The following is a 17722-nucleotide window of genomic DNA, read 5'->3' as shown; positions in this document are numbered from 1 at the left end:
AGACAGGGTCGACGATTTCCAGACCCAGTTCTCTAAAACCCACCCACTTCAGGAAAACCTAACTACTACTGTACCTTGGCTGCTTTTTACCTCTTATCTCTTTTTACCTATATATATAGCCTATATATATAGTAACTGAATGAAACTATCAAACAGAACTGAATTCCCAGGAAGGAGAAAAACAAATCAAAACAGGGCAAATACGGTAAAAGAAAACTAGCAAATATGACTAAAAAAGTTTCAAATGTATTTTTAAAATATATCCATAAATAGTGGCATGCACTTTGCAGCTATAGCCAAAAATACATTGTATATGATTTTTCCAATATTTCCAGATACATTTCCTACCATATATATGACAATCCATAAACACACAATCCATAAGTACATATTTGTGTGAACTGCTTGTCTTAATGTGGCACTGCACATAATTTACACGGTTGGGGACATCGAGTGGCCCCCATTGAATAATCAAAGTTGGGCTTCACACCGAGAAAGTGAAGCGTTGCAGCAGAGAGGAGAAAAAGAGGAACAGCTCCATCCGTGCCAGTTCAAGATTGTTTAATCATAATGTGATCCATTTTATAGGAGCAAGAAATAAAAACTTTGTTTTTTCAATACAATACAAAATCATCAAAATTTAAATGTGGATTACTAGAAAACTTAGGTAGAAAAAGGTAAAAAGGCATCTCTTCTTCTCAATTGGCCTTCATCTTCCAAGAAGTAACCCGGGTTAAAAGAGTGAGGCATCTCCCATTCTGGCTGATGTCAAGCTGCTGATCACAACTGTATCCTAAAAAATCAAAACAGATTAGACTATAGGTTTAATTTTTTTTTAAATGTGAAAAATAAATATTTAACCCTCTGGTATTCCTCACTTAAGAGTCACACCAAGATAACAATATGCTTAAAATGTACTATATTTTATTTAAATAAAATTTCCTTGATATTTAGCATTTTGAGGGGATAATAGAGCAAAGGTATTTCAAATCCAATGCATGGAAGTCAGATTGGCAGATGCAATGCCATGGGGTAACCACTGGATGCCTGTATAGCCCTACATACATACATATACGGTATTTAAAGCTCTGTATTTCCTACTAGTGGTTTATCTTCAGACATAATTATAGTTACTTTTTAAAGTTTTGTAATTGGACATATATTCAGACATTATCAAAGACTGCTTCATCGTGTCTGATTTATAGATTTTACCACCCCAAAATTGCTCTGTATTTTCATTAATTTACTATGGCAGTCATTTTTGATATTTTGACTTTCCTAATCATGTCCACAATTTATTTGTGTTCAAATATCAAGTGCCACAGAAGTCACCAATAAGGGTTAAAAACAAACCAGATTCTCAAGCGCTCTATCGATATGGATTAACAACTTCCGACCTTCGGAATGAAGTATTTTCCTATCTGGGTTTCTTTCACAGTAGAATGGACCAAATGTAATGGGACAATATTTCCAATCCTCTGTCTCTCATGAATGACAGCATTAGTGTAGGGCATGTTTTCTCTGTCTGATAAAGATGGCTGCTGTTACCCTTCCACAACACGATCAATCTCTTCCTGAATTTTGGCTGAAGACAAAGTATATATATATTTATTTCGAAGAGTTGAAAGTGCAAATCTCCACTGTTGCTTCCAACTAGCCATTACCAGCAACTAAACCTGTCAAACAATAAGTCAACCAAAAAATAAATAACACTCTACATTTAGTCACTTTATCTCACACTCATTCTTAGTGGTATCATTTTTATTTGCAGTGTGATTGACAGACAATTACCATAACTGACCATGACTGATTGACTGACCTTTGTCTCCAAAGATGTCATAAAATATGGGTAACTTGGGTCGATCAGCCAGATTGTCGCCTTCTTGTATATACACCTCATTCACTGTTTTGTAAAAGTGGGTACTCAAAACAACAATTCTTGGTCCGAAAATATTTCCGGATGTTTTTTGCAAACTGAAAAATATGTGTAAAAACAACATGTAACTTAGAAATTGTTTTATAGGCTTAAATACAAGTTTTATCTACTTGTACTTATTGTGTTTTGTAGATAACAGACTACTCACAAATACAGTTTACAAAAATACAGTTAGATATGACCTTTTCCAACTGAAGATGCATCTTCTTGTGATCACTATGATGAAGGTCTCCTATAACTGGTAAAGACCATGGTCCAGGAGGAAAGTTCTTTGGCACTTTATTTTGATATAATCACTTGGTAATAAAAACACCAGCGAGAATAACAAGATAGTCTTGATATTGATCAACTTGTAAACATGCAACAGGTCCATGACTGCTAGCAGTTATGTTTACCCAAGAATGATCTAACATATTTGTTTATGTCATGTTTGAGATTTTTCTGTGTTAAAGAAATTATGTTCTGGTGTGTAATCTGAACTCTATGTGTTCATTTGATATGACGATTTTGCATAATATCATATATTGATAGTATACCGTAACTTCCAGAGCCCCTCCTTCATAGAGAGCTTTCAAGATTTTCTAAAAAAATGCAGCAGCTATGAAAGAGAGACGTGATGGCGTTCTGATGCTTCAGCAAACTGAATAAATTGCTTTTGTATGGAAAGAGCTTGCCACATCATAAATTCACTGCCGGTTTTATAAATATCAAAATGTTTTAAATGGATTTGGTTACTTTGGTTGAACTGTATTTGTAGTTTACAATGAAAAAATGCTGCTTTATAACAGATATGAATTGATCCATTTAAAGAGATAGTTCACCCAAAAATGAGAATTCTGTCATTGATTACTCACCTTCATGTCATTCCAAACCTGTAAGACCCTTTTCCGTCTTCCGAACACATTTAAGATATTTTTGATGAAATCCGAGAGCTTTCTGACCCTCCATTGACAGCAAAGGTCCTATCACGTTCAAGGTCCAGAAAGGTACCAAGAACATCGACAAAATAGTCCACGTGACATCAGTGTTTGAACATAAGAAACAACTTTTATGAGCCTGTTGATGTCAAATTTCATTGCCGTTTTCAAATATGAAATTTAAACATACGCTTAACAGTTAAAAAAAGTTTTGGAGAATTTGATGTTTCCCCATTCAAAGAGATAGGAGCTGCACTTGCATGCCTGAGAGGCGTTTCAAAGATGTCCTTTACTACCTTTCCGGGCCTTGAATGTGTCAGTTGCGTTGCTGTCTATGCAGGGTTAGAGAGCTCTTGGATATCATCAAAAATATCTTAATTTGTGTTCTGAAGGTGAATCTTGCAGGTTTAGAGCAACATGTGGGTAAGTAATTAATGACAGAATTTACATTTTCGGGTGAACAATCCTTTCAATCCAAACGTCATATAGAGGCCGTGATTGACATCTCCTCCTCTAATAAGAGGATCTCTGCTAGTCTGCTATTTGGTGACACTTATCAGGGTTTGAATGCTTCTGAAAACAGAAGGCTGCATCTCTCGACAGACACATCACTGAGTTCTATTTAAGGGTGTCTCTATTTGAAGGATTCTTAAAAGACAGCCTCGTTTTGTGGCCTTAATAGGGTGCATTTTGAAAGATGCATACCGTTAACATCCTCCTGTCATCCACAAAACCTTTGCTCACATTCTACAAAATAGTGACACTGGACCACAACACCAGTCTTAAGTAGCACAGGTATATTTGTAGCAATACCAAAAAATACATTGTATGGGTCAAAATTATATATTTTTTCTTTTATGCCAAAAATAATTAGGATATTAAGTAACAATCTTGTTCCATGAAGGTATTTTGTGAATTTCCTACTGTAAATATATCTAAACTAAATTTTTAATTAGTAATATATATTGCTAAGAACTTCATTTGGACAACTTTAAAGGCACCTCTCACAGCATTTAGTTTTTTTGCACCCTCAAAGATTCCAGATATTCAAATTGTTGTATTTTGGCAAAAAAAAAAAACGGTTTTGTGGTCCAAGGTCACAATAGTTAATTGCAACTAAACAACAACAAAAAATATTTATTTAATAAATATAATATATTTTTTTTATTATATTACCGTTTTACTTTCTCATTTGTTTGATGTTATTGTTTGATAGTGTGGTATTAATGGATAAATAAGTGACTTTTTTAAAGGTTACCCACTTTATTTGTCTAGAAGCTGCAGTTTTACTTAGTTATAGATCATTTTGAACAATCCACATTTTGAACAATCCACATTTTGAAAATTCCACTTGTACTAATGTGCACTTACGTAAAATGTATAAAACAATCAACGAGGCGTGAAACATATTTGAAATGGCTTTGGGGAGAGTGTCATTCCAAACTTAAAATCCAAGCTTGTTTGCGTTCCCTCTGGAGGAGACAGAGTGAAGGATTGTAATAATGATGTGAAGAAGAGAAAGAGCTCCATACGGGCAAGCGATTCTCCTGGACAAGATCGTTTTCCTTGGGAGGACAAAATAATCTCATGATTTAACATGTATATATGCACAGCAGTAAAGTATTTTATGTATATGTTGAATAAAATGTTTACCTAGACAAAATAACCTGCTCACCTGCTGAGAAAGGAATAAAAGCTTCAGGCTTTTCAAACTCGCCTTCAGCATTAAGAAAATTCTGTGGATCAAATGAATGTGGAGTCTTCCAATTGGAGTGATCAAAAAGTACTGAGGTCAAGTTAGGAATGATCTGTGTACCCTTAATGTAGAATTAAAAAAAAACATACGATCAGATGATGACATACTAACATCACCTACAGATTTACAAAAAAGTTTCTATGTTGCATACAACGTACTTTTAAACTTAACATAGTAGTAGAGCCCGACCGATTTATCGGCAGGCCGATATTATCTGCCGATATTAGGCATTTTCCAAACTATCGGTATCGCCATTTATAATGGCCGATAAATGAATATTTCAAAAATAAAATAAAAACGGACGAAACACCCTTCAACCATGTCATGAGTGTTGGCGTTGTATAGTTTGTCCACCAGAAGGCACTCTATTGGCACTCTACACCGTCCCTGTTGGCAACACTCATGTATAATGCGCCTCAAATCCTGCAACCCGCTGAGTCGGGCAGGGAGAGCCAGTTATCCGCGAGTGAGATCATCGGTGAAGTGTGTTCATGGTAGGGTTGGGAATATAAAATCGATTCCGATTCTGGAATCGGATACTTTTTATAAAATTAAAATGTCGATTCCTCTTATCAATTCCTGGGTGCAAATTTTCATCTAGTGATCTGCCAGGACCTTGTGTGGTAATGTAAACATCAGTCTACTACAAGATGGATCGCGCAAAGTGCTCAAAAGTGTGGCTACGCTTTGTAAAAACCCGAAGAAAAAGCTACCGCTGCACGCAAACTTCATCTTAGAGATCTGCAAGGGACGGATGTTTTAGTCCCACGCCCGCCCGCTCCAAAAGGAATATATGTTATTTCGTCCCGCAAAAGCCCACATAAAAGTAACTTATACCCCCGCGGGAAGACAGGTATCTACTTCATCTCTTGGCTGCATGAAACAAACCCTCCCATTAATGTAAAGGCAAAGATGATCAGAGTAATGAACTCTATCAGTGGAAGCTAATGCCACTATCAGTGGAAGACCGCTAACGTTAACATTAATGAGCTTGGAAACCACAACGAACTTATTCTGCCTAAATAAAGTAATGATTACTGTATTTATCAATAGCATATCTCTAGTTACAGTCCCTGGATTGTAAAAGGTAAATTAGACTTGCGAGGAGTGAACATTTAGACATAGAGAAAAAGTATCAATAATAAATAACTACAAATAACTAATGTTAGGGAAATCTGTTAATGTTTTGTTGCGCGTTTCTGAAATTAAAAAAAAAATAAAAAATAATAAATATCAGCGATATATTGGAATATCGGATTTTAAAACCAGCTTTCAAAATCCTTTATCGGTCAGGCTCTACATAGTAGTATGATTTGTTTGGTAGATAGCTAGTTAGCTCAAACTGGAATGGTATGTCAGAGTCTGAGGCTGTTCTCATGACAAGATCTGTGTTACTACCCATTAAATAAGAGCTGTATAAATAAAACAGATCAAAATTACACAAGGGTCTGATATGGTATGTATTTGGTATGCTGTTGAAAAGTAAGCTGTGTCATTGTTGCGAAGTTTCATTTATCTCACCTTTGGAATGAAATATCCTTCCAATATTGTGTCTTCATTGGTCATTCTTGGCACACTGAGGGGCACAACATTGCCCATTCTCTGGACCTCATGGATTACGGCATCAGTGTATGGCATGCTGGATCTGTCATCCATGTTGGGTCGACGCGACCGTCCAACTACTTTGTCTAATTCTTCCTGAACCTTTTCTGAAGGTGTTAATATGACATTCAATGTTAAAATTCCATTACATCTAACAAATTTAAAGACGTTCCCTTCCAGAAGGAAAATTTACCAATAATTTTATCTCCCCCATGTCATCCAAGATGTCTTTCTTCCTTCAGTCAAAAAGAAATTAAGATTTTTGAGGAAAACATTTCAGGATTTTTCTCCATATAGTGGACTTCAATGGTGGCTGATGGGTTGAATGTCTAAATTGCGGTTTCAATGCAGCTTCAAGGGACTCTACATGATCCCAGCCAAAGAATAAGGGTCTTATCTAGGGGAACGATCTGTCATTTTCTAAGAAAAATAAAAAATGATATACTTTTTAACAACAAATGCTCATCTTGCACTAGTTTGACCTCATACATTACTTAATCACGCACACATGACGTAGGCGTAAGTACCGACCCATTGTTTACAAAGTGATCGTGCGAAGAATATCAAACGTCCTTTACAAAAAAAGTAGGGATGAAGGAAAAAATTGATTCACATACGAGTTGCGATTCAGTCTTTTAGCGATTCGCATCAATTCACAAAATTTAAAAATCGATTTTCTAGTTAAAGGGGCTATATGCAACTTTTTCCCCCAAAATAAACGTAACAATAGCCTTTTTATTTGACCATTTATGACTCAAACATCTCCTGATGAGCATACTGACACCTTGTCAGATCACAGTGGGTGCACCTATAAGCCTGTATCCTATTTTTCCTATTTTCTTTTTTGCGCGCTGTCTGCGGATGTGACGTCAAGCGCGTTCATGTAAAACGTTTCAGATCACCACCGCTAGTCAGCAATTAGCCTACACTCGCAAGCAGTGCAATGGATTGTGCGAATACAAAGAAGAGAGCCAGGACAACTCTGACACCAACAGTAACTCCACAGAAGACTAAAGACTGTGCAGGCCAGTCAAGTTCATCCACACCAGACTCTGTCATCCATGTCTTTATAGACCTTGCTTTGGACTGGTGCACAGTCATGTTGGAAGAGGAAGGGGCCAGCTCCAAACTGTTCCCACAGAGTTGGGAGCATGTAATTGTTCAAAATGTCTTGGTATGCTGAAGCATTCAGAGTTCCTTTCACTGGAACTACGGGACCAGGCCCAGCTCCTGAAAAACAACCCCATACCATAATCCCCCTTCTACCAAACTTTACACTTTGCACAATGCAGTCAGACAAGTACCGTTTTCCTGGCAACCGCCAAACCCAGACTCGGCCATCAGATTGCCAGATGGAGAAGCGTGATTCGTCACTTCAGAGAACGCATCTCTACTGCTCTAAAGTCCAGTGGCGGCGTGCTTTACATCACTGCATCCAAAGCTTTGCATTGCACTTGTTGATGTATGGCTTGGATGCAGCTGCTCGGCCATGGAAACCCATTTTATGAAGCTCTCTGCGCACTGTTCTTGAGCTAATCTTAAGGCCACATGAAGTTTGGAGGTCTGTAGTGATTGACTCTGCGACCTCTTCGCACTATGCACCTCAGCATCCACTGATCCCACTCCGTCAGTTTACATGGCCTACCACTTCGTGGCTGAGTTGCTGTCATTCCCCAAACGCTTCCACGTTCTTATAATACAGCTGACAGTTTACTGTGGAATATTTAAGAGCGAGGAAATTTCATGACTGGACTTGAGAGCGACCCATTCTTTCACAAATGTTTGTAAAACAGTCTGCATGCCTAGGTGCTTGTTTTTTACACCTGTGGCCATGGAAGTGATTGGAACACCTGATTCCGATTATTTGGATGGGTGAGCGAATACTTTTGGGAATATAGTGTATGTCGGAACAAAACAGCAACAGCAATGGAGAAGGAAAAACAAATACATCCTGCCACATTTTCAGAGAGGGCAAGTGTGTGTAAAAATATTATTTTAATTATTGCTCTTTTGTTATTATGAGAAGTATTCGCAAAGGCACGGAAAACACACAACACGTTCTACGGAGCCACTAGGGCCATGGTTAGCCGTGCTAGCGGTAGCCTGTTACATTAGAGTAGAAAATATATTTAACTTACCACATAAATATTGTACGGTGAGATGACTGATAGGACAATGGCGAATGATTTGCAGATCCTCAGCACCACTAACAAACATCTAATCTTGTAAAATATGTGGTAAGTAGGCCTACTGCCGCTCAGTGTGATCATGAATCTCAAAAGTGAAAGTAAAATGCAAGCACGCATTCAACAGTGGCAGTACAGTATTCCCAATGATATAATTGCGAGAGAAAGCAAAAGGTACCTAAAAAATGGTAAAACAACAATGTCGGACGATTTTATAGTTGGAGTAGAAAATGAGATGGAGTTTATTGCCCTACTCTACCTTTTTGAACAGAAGTACACAAACAAAGAACTAACCATGCGTGACTTTTCCAACGTGATTACATAATGTGTGAAGAAATGCACGCGCATCACAGAGCTAGTGCAAGATGAGCATTTGTAGTTTAAAAGTATATACCTTTTTAAAATGTTTTTTAAGAAAAACCCTTATTCCTTGGCTGGGATCATGTATATCCCTTTGAAGCTGCAGTGAAACTGCAATTTGGACCTTCAACCTGTTGGCCACCATTGTATGAAGTCCATTATAGAGAAAATTCCTGAAGGGTTTTCCTCAAAAACCTTAATTTCTTTACGACTGAAGAAAGAAAGACATGAACATCTTGAATGTTCATTGTCAGGAAATTTTCATTCTGGAATGAACTTTGACTACATAGGTAAAGTATTAAGTCTCACTGGCTTATGATCCATATCAGCCTATGATGTGTCTTTAATTTGCACTTTACAGCAGACTGGAGGTTTTTACCTTGGATTTCTGGGTATTTCATCATGTATACAAAGGCCCACAGTAAAGTGGTAGATGTGGTCTCAGTTCCTGCCACAAACAAATCAAGTACGGCGTACTGCAAACCCTCTTCATGAAATCCTGCTTCCAGATCATCTTTCCTCTATAAAGCACACAGAGATATTACAAGCAGCATATACAGGGTAGTCATGTTGGATAAAGGAAACTCAAAATATATTAATATGTTAATATTTTCATAGGCTGTGATAGAGAATAATAGTACCTTCTGGATCTCAGTGAGATAGCAGTCTATAAAATCTCTGGGTGAGGAGGGGTCCCAGTCTGCATAATGCTTGTCCACCTCTTCCTTAATAAAAGCACGAACTTGATGGAAGCAGGAAAACAGGTCTTTATGAGGTCCCGGGAGGAGGTCCATAACACGAGGGAAAACAGCATAAAGCTATAATCGACAAGTAGCAGGTCAGCTTGGTTGGGCTTCTCTTTATTTTTAATTGTTTAGTTTTCAAATAATGCATTTTGCTGCACCTTAAGTGACAGACCACCACATCTTTCCATTTCATAATTGAAATGAACAATATCAGTACCTGTATCCACACAGACGTTTGTAGCTTAAGAGCTTTAGACATCAGACTGAGCATGTTCAGAAACCTTTGGTCAGTGTACTCAAACCTCTTGCCAAATACCATGGAGCAGATGATGTTGGAGATAGCATTGTTAACAAAGTAATGAGGGTCGAATGGCAGCCCTAATAAAATACAATAACAGGTGAAGTTGGTTTCAGCTTCAAAGCAGATTTTTAATTTTTTTGGATTCCCATTTTTTATATGAAATAGTACAAGTATTAGAAAAAATAATTATCATAATATTTTCAATTAATGTAGTATTTTAATTACAAATTTATTTAAAAAAAATCCAGCTGTGTGTTTTTTTTTGTCCAGTTCCTTGTTTGTCCGGAACAGTTAAACTGCCCAATGTTCTTCAGAAATTCTTTTCAGGTCCCACAAATTCATTGGTTTTTCAGCATTTTTGTGTATTTGAACCCTTTCCAACAATGACTGTATGATTTTAAGATCCATCTTTTCACACTGAGGACAACTGAGGGACTCATATGCAAATATTACAGAAGTTTCAAACGCTCACTGATGTTTCAGAAGGAAAAACAATGCAGTAAGAGCCAGGGGTGTACACTTTTGAACAGAATGAGGATGTGTACATTTTTCTTATTTTGCCTAAATATCATATTTAATTAATTTAGTGCTGCTCTTCAGAAGCTACAGAAGATACTTACATGTTCCCCAGAAGACAAAATAAGTAATATTTACCCTGATACCTTCTGTAATAATTGCATATATGTTCTTCAGTTTTACATTAGCAATGGCTAAAGTGTTTATGCATAAAAAAGAACAAGAAAAAAATACAATGCAGAATTCTGACAATTCTGCATTATAACAAACTAAAAAGCATGATAAACCTAAATATAAGCTAGGTTCTGATTCTTAATATCACATTAATGCTGTTACTGTACGTACCATTGGTATCCATGATAGTCTGGTGGAGGAATTTGTACTCTTCCATGATGATGACTTCCAGGCTTCTCTTTCCCACGCCAAAGTATTTAAGAGTACTGAGAGTGAAACGCCTCTGTTGCTTCCAGCTGTAGCCATTATTGAAGGTTACACCTGTTGCCAGACATTACATAATATGAACAATGTGATATTTAGAAAGAGTTTCAAATGTAATTTTATATTCTCCCAACATTGATGTATACCTTGGCACTTGATTATTCTTTTGAGGACATCATTGGTTGGGCGGCCTGTGAAAATGTTTGCTTGATCAGTCAGAACTTTCTTGACCATGCTGTAGGTATTCACAACAACAGTGTTTAAGCTTCCCAGACGCAAGCTGAAAATGTTGCCATAATGGTCTGACAACTGCAGGGAAAACATATGTGAAAAATAATCAGGGAGATAGGGATTAGTATATTAGTCCTCATTTCAAATACTTTATGCAGACAACAATAAGAGGCTGTGAATTACCTTAGTTAACTGGATATGTGGTTGTTTAAGATCCAGGTTGAAAACATTCCCAATAAAGGGGAGAGGAATGGGTCCAGGGGGATAGTTTTTAGGCTTTCTGTTTCTCAGCTGGTCTGAGATCAGCAGAAAGATGACGAACATCAGTAATACAGTCCCTGCATCTGTCCACTGCACTGAGGCTAAAGACAACACAATGTTCTCCAAGACCATTTTCACGCGTTTATCACCTTTATTCTCTGAGAAACGTGACTACGCGAAATCACGCTTTAAGCTGTTTACTTCCTGGTTGACTTTTTTTTTTTTTTTTTTTACGACAATAACAAAGACCTGTAATAAGCTTTGAATACCTGAAATTAGCAGAGAGCTGTTCGTGAACGATTCGGTGTTTCTGTATGGTTTTGTATAAAGGTAAACGAATCGTCTAGTCCATACGCTCATATTTTTTTTTTATTTAATCACGTTTAATTTCCTTTTTGAAGGGCAGCTTTGAATGACTGACACTTGTAACAGCCAGAGTACAGCAGAGCATTACCAGTTGACGCCACACGGTGGCGCCCCCTTTTTATTTTATCACTGCGTAACACCTTTAGTAATGTGGATGCTGGTGAAAGCTACAGACCACGAACGTTCCGTCCGGTTATTATTTTACCGAAGGTAACAGTTATATGCCGTGAGACCTGGCTTGTATGGTCTGCATCTGAGAATAAATGAGCAATGTGAAAATCCCTCCACTTTGTCTCCTGCCTCGCTATTTCATTTCATTACCGGAATTGACCTTATGCACGGAATACTTCCTTGTTTAGTCAAGCCAGCTAAGTCATTTCCGGTCAACTGTACTGTACCGTAATATGAGCGTACTTTGCTCGTTTTCTCTACATAATACAATCACAATCGAAGAAAAGTGTTGTTTATCTAAGAGGACTAAACGTCCATGTATACCGTTTCAAGAATGACAAATGCCAGTTTAAAAAAATTCGCGAGTAAATCGGCTAAATATGCGCGAGTCATTGCTATGATTGACAGTCATAACCGGACAAACATCTGACAAGCTGATGTAAAAAAAAAGAGCTTAAATGATTCAGATTAAATACAGAGTAACAAAACTACAGCAGTAACAAGTATGTGTTGGTTTAATGTAGGCTATTTAATAGATTTTACAGTTCAAGATAAAACTTAAAAGATAAAAAGATTACATTTTTAAAAGATTCAATTTTATAAAGTATTGCAAATTCCTATCGATTCTTATTGAGTGCATTATTTAATTATTATCCCATAAATATTTAACATATTTGTAGTGAACTATATTAGTATTTAAATAATTCACCCTTATAGGCTGTTTGTGTGTGAGCTTAATGACTTTCTGCACTTCCTATACTATATACTTAAGGGCGGTAAAAGTAATACAATTTATTATACTAGTAATTTTATAATAAATCGAAAAGCAAGACGTCTTGAAAATAGAGGGAGTTTGAAATGCAGCTGCATAATAAATAATCCTCTGCTGCCATCTATTGGTTATATGGGGTAATTCCATATTATTTTAGCCAAAAAAAGACTTTTTCCGTGAAAAGTCATTTTTTTTCCGATGCCGTTTTTATGAATGAAAAGTGAGTCCTTGAAGTACATTTTATTTCACAGCTGTAGAGTTAGAAAATAATAAAGTCTTTAAAATATTGCAAGATTTAAAAAATGTGTTCATGACTATGAAGGCAAGTTAGTGATTATCAAAAATATGATTAAGATGTCCTTGAAGAGAAATATCGCTAGCTAGCTAACGTTAGCATAAACACATATGATGGTGTTTAGCTGTCAGCATTTAAATGTACAACTATGCAGATAGGGAGAGTACGGGATTGCCAGGCTCCGCATTTAAATTATTTAGCTATTTAAATTATGTTGTTATATGAAACTGAATGTTCATGCCGCTAACATTGTTTATAATGTTGCAATTATATTTTTTCTCAGTTTCTGATAAGAACGAGGCAGTAGATGAGTCTCACGAGTGTCCACCTAATATATAACACATATATAATGAGCTTCAGCGGAAGTTCACGAGCTGGCTTATCTTTATGCGGAAGTTCTAAAGAACGCTCCGTGCATAAGGTCAATTGTACTAATAGCTTCGTGGCTTGGCTTCCCTCCATCTTCACGTTACACACTACCGCGAACAAATAGCATTCTAGTCCGAACTGTGTAAAAGCATTTCATTGGCTGAATCTACTGAACTAACGCCCCCTTCACTGTTGTTTTGATTCTGCAAGGTGAATGAATAGCATTTTATGTAGAACATTAAACAAGTAAAACTCTGTCGTTTGTGGGACGCTTATCTCTAATTTGTAGACGCGCAAAGGATTATTTGATAAAATGACTCGTTCAAAACATACACACAAAGAAATGATTAAAACACACCGACAAAAAAGTACAAAACATACACAACAATAAAGTCGCAAATTACTTGTGTTAATATTTAACCTGCAGAACAGACCACATCGGTGAATTAATTTATTTAACGAAACTTAAAAGAGTCGAAATGAAATGTCTAGTGACGTGGGACACTGTTGACACTGCTCTTTCCTTTAGTTTTGAGGTAATTATTAATCAGTTCACCTGTTAACACTGCTTTGACATTGAAAATATAAAATCCAAGGTTAAATGTTAATGTTGACCAAATATGTGTTAAAAAATAATGATTATATATTAGTGGTAGGGCTAGTAGTAATAGCAAGGGTCTGTTTCTCCCTCCTTCCTGGAATATTTCTCCACTTCTTTCCTCTTGTTTACTTATTCAGCAGGGCCTCCCAAGTATGTATCGGGACCTATGATCGGGACTGTAATCGCTGTGTAAAGGGAGGGGCCTGGTACGTTTTCACCACCAGCCCTGTTTCAAAAGCATTACAAGTCTTAATAGACTGCAGAAATCCAGTACTCTGACATTCTCTGACAAGGGGAACGTGCTATTGTATTCAACATCATGATTCTGCAATTTATATATGACAGCTTTGATCTTAAAAGCTGGATCATTTTAGGTTTTGTTTTACTGCTTCTTGTAGATATCATCAAATATAGGAACCCTTCCAGTTTCCCTCCGGGACCCTGGTCTCTACCATTCCTTGGAAATGTCTTCACTGAGATAGATTTTAAGAACATGAATAAGGTAGGAGGAAATTGCATTATTTGTTGTTTTTGCATGCTAACTTTTTAGACAGATTAAAAACTGTTAAAACAGGACATATCAAGTTGTCTGTATATATCTAATTAGTTAATATTTTGAATTTCAGTTGGCTAAAGTCTACGGGAACATATTCAGCTTAAGAGTAGGCCGTGAGAAAATTATATTTGTTTCTGGATATAAACTAGTAAAGGAGGCACTCATTACTCAGATTGACTGTTTTGTTGACCGTCCAATTGTACCTCTGTTTCACAAAGTTTTTAAGGGAATTGGTAAGTACACTGACCATACCTTTATGCTTAAAATTAAGGTTCATTATTTGCTCAAATAGCACTTGTTTAGTAATTGAAATTATTCCATTCATTTATATTATGAAGGTACAATACTGAGTAATGGATACCTGTGGCGGATGCATAGGAAGTTTGCTGTCTCCCATTTGCGGACCTTTGGAGAAGGGAAGAAAAACCTTGAGCTCAAAATCCAACAAGAATGTGTCCACCTTTGTAATGCTTTTAGGGCAGAAAAAGGTATGGTCTAAATGTCTAATATTAATGTTTATATATTTTGTGTACATAAACATAAACAACATGTTTTTTTTTTCTTCAAACAGGACCTTTTAACCCCATGGTCACCTTAAACTCTGCTGTCTCAAATATCATGGCCTGCTTAATATTTGGACAACGCTTTGAGTATCACGATGAAGATTACCAAAGAATCCTGCGTCTTGACAATGAATGTGTTCAATTAGCAGGCTCTTCTAGAGCACAGGTACTGATTCATAATACCTTCCTAATAATGCCTAATTCATAATACCATCCTTAGACACTACTTTCATAACATGTGAGTTAATTATAATACAAAAACCTGAGGTGGACAATAGTTAAGTATTTTTACTTTACTCAAGTAAATTTAACAAGTATCTGTACTTTGAGTGTTTTTCTTTAGAAAACGTAACTTCACAACATTACTTTTTACTGCACTACATTTCAGAAATAAAACTTGTTTTTTTTTTTACCTTTAATACTTTTTTGTACTCAAGTAAATCTTAAAAAATTAAGAATGTACTATTGTAATTAATTTTTAAATTATATTTAATGTGAAATGTACTGCAGTAAAAAGATTAATATTATGCTTCACAATGTTGTGAAGTAAAGTTTTCTAAAGAAAAACACTCAGTACAGACACTTTAAAAGTACTTTTAAAGCAGAGTAAAAAATATTTACTGTCTCTGTAAAAAAAATTGTATCCATCACCCATTATGTCATCTTATACAGCTGTATAATGTCTGTCCTTGGCTCTTGGAATACTTACCTGGCCCCCATCAGACTATGTTTTCCAACTATAAGCAAATAACAGACTTCCTGAGAAGAGAGATCAGTAAACACAGAGAGGACTGGGACCCTACAAATCCACGCGACTTAATAGACAACTACCTGACAGAGATGGAAAAGGTAACTAAAGTAGGATTTTATTTTATTTTATTAAGTTTTTAAAATACAAACAAGGTCAATTTCGAGGCATCTGTTTTGTTACTGCCATTCGATCAGCCTAAGGCTGTTTTGTTAAGAGAGTTTTTGCCTATTTTCCCACTTTTGCAGAAAAAGAGTGACCCTGGGGCTGGTTTTAACATTGAATCATTAGTAGTGACTTGTCTAGACCTGATTGAAGCCGGGACAGAATCCGCAACTACGACATTGCGCTGGGGACTACTTTTTATGATGAAGTTTCCAGAAGTACAAGGCGAGTATTGTTTTTTAAGGCAGGTATATCATTTCCATGAATGAGTTTGTCTAAAAACACACATTATACAAGTAATATTTGTATTTCCCATTCAGAAAAGGTCCAGGAAGAGATAGACAGGGTGATTGGACAGTCGCGTCAACCCTGTTTGGCCGACAAACCAAATATGCCCTACACTGAGGCTGTTATCCATGAGATACAAAGATTTGGAGATGTTGTTCCACTGGGATTCCCTAAAAAAGCTGTTAAAGACACCACACTAGGGGAATACTTCATTCCTAAGGTATGAATTCTATTCTATTCTATTTAGAGGTCCTGTCTAGAATAATGAAGTTTGCATTCTTTCTTTATTAGGGCACCTCTATTACAGTACACCTGTCATCAGTCCTGCATGATCCAAATGAATGGGAGACACCCGACACCTTCAACCCAGGACACTTCCTGAACGAAAATGGCCAGTTTCGGAAAAGAGATGCGTTCATGCCATTTTCAGCAGGTAATGTGCAAACACCTTATGATGTAACTTCTCAAAAAAGTTAATAAATATGTTTTGTCCTTATCACGTAATGATTTTTAACGTCGGCTGATGGCATCTGCTCACAGGTAAGCGAGCGTGTTTGGGAGAGCAGCTGGCTCGTCAGGAGCTCTTTTTATACTTCACCTCCCTGCTGCAGCAATTCACCATCTCCAAATGTCCAGGAGAGGAACTAAGTTTGGAGGGAGAGATATGGTTCACGTATGCTCCTTCTCCCTACCGTATGTGTGTGTCCTCACGTTAGAGGATACACATACTGTACATTTTATGTAGCATGTTTAATGATATCTGTACACTGTAAAAAATAAAATAAAAATTGAGTAAACTTAAAATAATTAGTTACCCTGCTGCCTTAACATTTTAAGTTAAGTCAGCTCAAATATCTAAGTTATCACTTAGTGCAACTTAACAGTTTAAGTTGACTAAACTTTTTTGAGTTGACTCAACTTAAAAAGGCAGCCAGGTAACTAATTATTTTAAGTTGATTCAACAAATTGTTTTTTACAGTGTATGTATGTATGTATGTTCATTCCATATGTTGTTATTAAATAGGTTTCAAAGTGGTGGTTTACATCTACAAATGTATTTCATATATTCTTTATTGAGAAGTTGGACAGAACAGGGTGCAAAATTGAAAAAAGAAAACATACTCAGACAAATAAAACTACTTTATGTATCTTATGTTTACTAATCTATTGAGCTATGCTTTGATACAACCTCCTAAGTTCTCTCTTTTTTTAACAAAATGTGCTTTTTATTTTGGACTTTAACAGCATTCAAGATGTTTTTGACATTTCAAAACACATTCTCATGTTAGCAGACAGATTACACTTTCACATGTGACCAACAATTCCACAACAAATATAAAATATTACTCACTATCAAAATATTCAACTGACAAGTTGACACATCTGACGGTGGTGATGAAGCCATTTTAACTATATCTAATACAATAAATCAATCAATTATGGTATTACAACAAACAGAGTATGTTATTGTTTATAAAGCTTCCATTCAAGAGTCACATTTAAGTATTTTGATATATCATTGGAACACAAAATCTTATGGTGGTGACATTTGACGGTATTGACAAACTTGGCATTTCT

The 17722-nt window shown here is 36.3% G+C and overlaps 2 protein-coding genes and 1 pseudogene across 2 annotated transcripts; 1 reads left to right on the top strand and 2 right to left on the bottom strand.

Annotated features, from left to right (window-relative positions):
• Window positions 1–410: 410 nt before the first annotated feature.
• LOC141348445 (cytochrome P450 2J2-like) lies at window positions 411–1804 on the bottom strand (annotated as a pseudogene).
• Window positions 1805–4128: 2324 nt separating this feature from the next.
• cyp2v1 (cytochrome P450, family 2, subfamily V, polypeptide 1) lies at window positions 4129–11504 on the bottom strand. The gene is made up of 9 exons (XM_073853023.1): window positions 11173–11504; window positions 10905–11067; window positions 10666–10815; window positions 9721–9881; window positions 9399–9575; window positions 9137–9278; window positions 6131–6318; window positions 4529–4670; window positions 4129–4418 (listed from the first exon to the last, which is right to left on the bottom strand). The coding sequence occupies exons 1-9, from the start codon at window positions 11380–11382 to the stop codon at window positions 4243–4245; spliced, it is 1509 nt and encodes a 502-aa protein (XP_073709124.1). The 5' UTR covers window positions 11383–11504; the 3' UTR covers window positions 4129–4242.
• A 2577-nt stretch (window positions 11505–14081) lies between these two features.
• Window positions 14082–17297, top strand: cyp2ad3 (cytochrome P450, family 2, subfamily AD, polypeptide 3). Its single transcript, XM_073853028.1, has 9 exons — window positions 14082–14326; window positions 14451–14613; window positions 14719–14868; window positions 14952–15109; window positions 15616–15792; window positions 15940–16081; window positions 16177–16364; window positions 16436–16577; window positions 16685–17297. Exons 1-9 carry the CDS (start codon window positions 14144–14146, stop codon window positions 16858–16860), a joined length of 1479 nt encoding a protein of 492 aa, XP_073709129.1. The 5' UTR covers window positions 14082–14143; the 3' UTR covers window positions 16861–17297.
• Window positions 17298–17722: the final 425 nt, after the last annotated feature.

The sequence above is a fragment of the Garra rufa genome, chromosome 13 (assembly GCF_049309525.1).
Source record: "Garra rufa chromosome 13, GarRuf1.0, whole genome shotgun sequence".
In the NCBI taxonomy this organism is placed as follows: Eukaryota; Metazoa; Chordata; class Actinopteri; order Cypriniformes; family Cyprinidae; genus Garra; species Garra rufa.
Note: the sequence above shows the minus strand (reverse complement) of the source record. Positions and strands in the feature narration are given on the sequence as shown.

Excerpts from the sequence above, each read along its gene's own strand:
- cyp2v1 (XM_073853023.1), bottom strand. The coding sequence starts at position 11,382 with ATGGTCTTGGAGAACATTGTGTTGTCTTTAGCCTCAGTGCAGTGGACA. Across the intron at positions 11,068-11,172 it reads CACATATCCAGTTAACTAAG|TTGTCAGACCATTATGGCAA; the intron begins GTAATTCACAGC and ends TTTTCCCTGCAG. Across the intron at positions 6,319-9,136 it reads GAAATACCCAGAAATCCAAG|AAAAGGTTCAGGAAGAATTA; the intron begins GTAAAAACCTCC and ends TAACACCTTCAG.
- cyp2ad3 (XM_073853028.1), top strand. The coding sequence starts at position 14,144 with ATGATTCTGCAATTTATATATGACAGCTTTGATCTTAAAAGCTGGATC. Across the intron at positions 14,869-14,951 it reads TGCTTTTAGGGCAGAAAAAG|GACCTTTTAACCCCATGGTC; the intron begins GTATGGTCTAAA and ends TTCTTCAAACAG. Across the intron at positions 15,110-15,615 it reads CAGGCTCTTCTAGAGCACAG|CTGTATAATGTCTGTCCTTG; the intron begins GTACTGATTCAT and ends CATCTTATACAG.